Source organism: Beta vulgaris, chromosome 6 (assembly GCF_026745355.1).
Source record: "Beta vulgaris subsp. vulgaris cultivar EL10 chromosome 6, EL10.2, whole genome shotgun sequence".
Taxonomy (NCBI): Eukaryota; Viridiplantae; Streptophyta; class Magnoliopsida; order Caryophyllales; family Amaranthaceae; genus Beta; species Beta vulgaris.
Genome location: NC_079207.1, coordinates 71,894,560 through 71,899,318, shown reverse-complemented (window position 1 = coordinate 71,899,318; position 4,759 = coordinate 71,894,560). Strand labels below are relative to the sequence as shown.

Sequence of the window (4,759 nt, the reverse complement as noted above, 5' to 3'; positions counted from 1 at the left end):
GTAAAAAAAATTGTATGAGAAAATTTTCCTTCTAATATAAGTCTACAAACCGAAAATAAGAAAATAAAAGGAAAACTTAAACTTTCCTTATAGGAGGGGTACAATATGATATAACAAAGAAGAAGTTTAAAGGTACAACATAGAAGAAAAAATAAATTAGGAGTAGAGCGTGAAAAATAATATAACACATAGGTATTTTATATCTATTAATAATATATTTGTTCAATATTCTCTTCATTTTAACTTCTTATATACAATAAAAATTAAGTGTATATAATATGACGGGTGTGGTCGGCTATGTTAACTGCGAATTGTGGTGGTAACTTTTAGTTGTTTTGATAGTTATTGGTGGTTGTTATGTATTAGTTGTTAGCTGTCAAAAACCTGGTATAAAATGTTAATGTTAATTCGGCGTTTTTTTTTTTCAAATAGCTGTTTATAAATAATTACTCAATTATCTAAATGAAACTTTAATGTAAAATTATATACACCACTAGCCACTATGGCTGAAAGCTATTTTGGATGTAAACCTAAATCCATTACAATCCAAACCGAATTAGAACTTTAATTTTTTTTTTTGTGGTTTGAAACTGCATAATTGAAATTTTTGTATAATTTGATTTTTCGATTTTGATTGGATTGAGATATTTTGGATCTATAAAAATGAAATTAACAAAATCGAAATTTATATGAGTCCATACTTGAATTGGGCCTAATCCTCAAAAAGTGCATTGAAAAACATTTATTAAAACATTTTATATTTTTCATGCTCTAATTATTCAACCTAACATTTAAATCCAGATATGGGGCCAACTTTTATAATACATGGGCAGGCAACATGCCCAAAAAACTGATTTTTCAGTTTGAGTGCTAAGTTGGTTTGAATTTGGACTGAGAAATCAAAATCGAATCATTTTGATTTGGATTCGTTTTGGGGATCATTCATTCCATTTGCATCGATGTGAGAGTCCAACGCCGGTAATGGTGGAGTTCAGCTTTAATGGAGTCGGACTATGTCCTTGTTCAACACTGGAGGGCTGCCCCCAACAACATAGAGCTTGGGAAGCTCGGACACATAATTCAAAATCGAATACCAAACTTTCTATTTTCACCTCCTGTTAATAAGTAGAGTACTTCAAAGCTATAACTTTTTGCTTTTGACAACTACTACTAGCAATCAGCACACTACGTTTATCGCTAAAAGCTATCATCCGCACCACTACCTGACTAAACACTCTTATTTTAATACTTCGATCCGTTTTTAATTACTTGCATCTTTTCTCAATTTGACAATTCTCTATTACTTATATCATATTTATTTTTGACAATATATTCTCTCTTTATCTCTTCGAGTACATAAAATTTCTTTTTTGATGCTCTTTATCTCTTTCTTCATCTTGATCCTTGTGAAAAAAAAACAATGCAAGTGACAATTACGAAGGAAGTAAGTTCACCAAAAAAAAAAAAAAAAAACTACTTTTACCAAGTGAAAAGAGTAAAAATTACTTCAAATATTTGCGCGGAGCATTCCCTACGAACAACGTGTATTATTTTCATCAAAACAAAAAATCAATGACGGTAGCGCGTCCGTCACAAAAAATACCGTTCGCTATTTATAGTTCACCACCTACTCTTATCCAACCATCCTTACAATTACAAACACACCTTTTTCCTGATTTCTGATTTCTGATTTCTGATTTCTCATTTTCTAAATACCTGAAAACTCAGCAAAGAAAAATGGCGAAAGAGGTTAAAGTTCTGGGAGCATGGCCAAGCCCATTTGTGATGAGACCAAGAATCGCACTCTCCTTAAAATCAGTAGATCATGAATTTATTGAAGAAACTATGCAACCTAAAAGTGAGCTTTTGTTAAAATCAAATCCTGTTTATAAGAAAATCCCAGTTCTTATTCACAATGATAAGCCTGTTTGTGAGTCACTCATCATTGTTCAGTACATTGATGAAGCCTTTTCATCTGGCCCCTCTATTCTTCCTTCTGATCCTTATGATCGTGCCATCCAACGATTTTGGGCTGCTTACATTGATGAAAAGGTATCATATCATTATCATATATATCTCTTTACTTTTTATTTTTCCTCTGTTTTTGTTTTAGAATGTGTTATAGTTCTTGGCTCTGGTTTTGTTTGGGTCTTGGATCTAGGATTTTGTTTATAATTAACCTTTGTTTAAGTATGTAACCATGTTACAACTTTCAACGTACGTAGTCATTTGTCTAATTAATTGCAAGGCGCGAGCCTGCAAATATAGTTGGATCGATTTAACATGTGTGTTTCGGTTTGGAAGGATATTTCATCGTACCAAGCTTAAAAGAAAGACCATAGAGGCCTAGAGGGCTAGAGTATATGAAATGTTGCAATTGACTCGGACACGGGTATTCATGTAGGATATTGGTCGCATGTCCAAGTTTGGAGTATGTTGTTTTATGAAAATATTTTCATTTTTGTTGGCCTAGAATGAAGTATCAAATGTATGCCCATTTCAGAGTGAATCACCAAACATGGGATCTGAAGTAAACCGAATAACAAATTCATGGCTTGTGCATAAGATATGTTTTGGCTAAGAATACTTCCCCGTCCTAAAAAAACACTTATTATTTTAGACCATCTCAAAATAAATGAGACTTTATCTCGCGTTTACTTCTCTCCTTATGATTTGAGTCCCTCTTTTGATATATATCAACATTTCTCTCCTACATTTTGTTTTGGAACGACGAACTAGCCATATAGGAAGTATATAACATAGATGGTGATTGAACAAGATGGTTATACCAATGTGTTGAGACATGGAGATTGATTGAGTGGCGGGTTGCGAACCCTCTTTTTGTTGAATTTTCATTGGTTAGGAATACATTAAAACATTATTTTTATAAAGATACATATTAATATTTTATTCTAATGTGTCTAAGAGGGTTGACAACTCTAAGGGTTACTCAAACATTTTCCGTTGAGACATATAGATGGATTGTTTAGGCCAATAGGTATCCTTAACATTAGATTCCAACATTACTTGTGTTTGGTTTAATTCACTAATTATTCTTCAAAATTGCAGTGGTTCCCAAGTCTGCAAGGTGTAGGTAAAGCACAAACAGAAGAAGCAAAAGCAGCAGCATTGGAGCAACTGAAAGAAACTACATCATTGCTTGAAGATGCCTTTGAGAAATGCAGCAAAGGGAAGCCCTTTTTTAGCGGTGACAACATTGGGTACCTCGACATAGCCTTAGGGAGTTACTTGGGGTGGGTGCGCGTCACCGAAAAGATGAACAACACTGTGTTGCTCAGCCAGGAGAAGACACCTAATCTGCTTGCATGGGCGGAGAGGTTTTGTGCTGATGATGCTGTCAAGGATTATATGCCTGAGACTGAAAAGCTTATGGAGTTTGCCAAGATTATCATGGCTAGGTACAAAGCAGCAGCAGCTTCTAGTTAAACTTAAATGATATGGTTGTTATGACTGAAATAAAGGGATGTTGTAAGAAGTAATGTATGTTAGATTCTCCATTTGGTTAGTTATATATGTGTTTGGTGAATGTACCTTGAACGATCTTTGTTTGAATTTCAAGTTTGCCAAGATAGTATGTTAGTCCAGTATATGATGAGGATTGTGTTGATTATAAACTTCTCTTATGGAATATTTTCGTTAAACACTTGCAAAATTGGTTTGGAACTTTGATGTAAGATGATTCTAAGTTGTGAAAAACTCTTGAGAGTGAACTCGAGAAATTGCAAAAATATGAGAAAGAGATAAATAGTTTATTCAAGAAAGGAGTCATCCATCTATATAGGCAAAAATAGGGGTGATAATGAGCTTGACTTGTTCGTGAACAATTCGAGCTCGGCTCGATCAAAGCTCAGCTTGTCGTGGCTCATCTTGGATTCGGGCTCGACTCAAGATCTTAATGAACTAAGTTGAAACTTTAACTCGCCCCGAAAACTCTTAAAAATGCTCGAATATTTTATAATTAAATTAATTTAGGAAAAACAAATTAAATTAAGCATTAATTATTTACAAAGATAATATTTTGATACTTCAATTAAAATTGATAATAATATTAAATCAAGGTAAACATGTGTAAAAGTATAGGTCAACATTCAAGTCAATATTTAATTACCATATAAAACCAAAAAAAGAAAAGAATAGTTGGAGTATTGCATAGTGTGCTCTTTGACTCTTCCTATTACTCAGATCCGACATCAAAAAGTTCAAGAAGGGAAAATACAAATAGAGTTCATATTAAAGCTAAAACTAGCATTAGCTTGTGTATCCCACTTCGTACAAGAAATGTAAAGAAAGTCAGCTTTCTATTAAAGCAGCACAAGATTGCCTTGTAAAAAAGTTATTGAACTTGGGCCTTCTATATCAAATCCAACATTTGGGTTTGAAAATGGGCCCGTAGCAAAAGTCTTTGATATTGAACTTTGTATATGTTGGATTAATTAAAAACGTAAAAGCTTTTGTACCATCAACATAAGCTGAGATCGTGGCATGTGTGAATTAGCCTTTGGGCTCAACAAGCATAAGCTTTGCCTATTGAACACGAGCTCGAGTCAAGCCCCATGAAGCATACTTCTCTTGCCGAGCTATGGAATTTCAGGCTCGACGAGCTCATGAGTCGAGCAGAATCCAAGGGTGTTCGGTCTCAGCTCGTACAATAAGCAGCCTTAGGCAAAAGCATAATATGGACAACAATTAGGTCAGATTTTGAAATACAAGGTGCTATCGGAATTTTATTGCTTTTATT

At 33.9% G+C, this 4,759-nt stretch overlaps 1 protein-coding gene across 1 annotated transcript; it reads left to right on the top strand.

Annotated features, from left to right (window-relative positions):
- The first annotated feature begins 1,597 nt into the window (after positions 1–1,597).
- On the top strand, positions 1,598–3,662 carry LOC104898009 (glutathione S-transferase U17). The gene is made up of 2 exons (XM_048646253.2): positions 1,598–2,052; positions 3,070–3,662. Exons 1-2 carry the CDS (start codon positions 1,738–1,740, stop codon positions 3,445–3,447), a joined length of 693 nt encoding a protein of 230 aa, XP_048502210.2. The 5' UTR covers positions 1,598–1,737; the 3' UTR covers positions 3,448–3,662.
- The last annotated feature ends 1,097 nt before the right edge of the window (positions 3,663–4,759 follow it).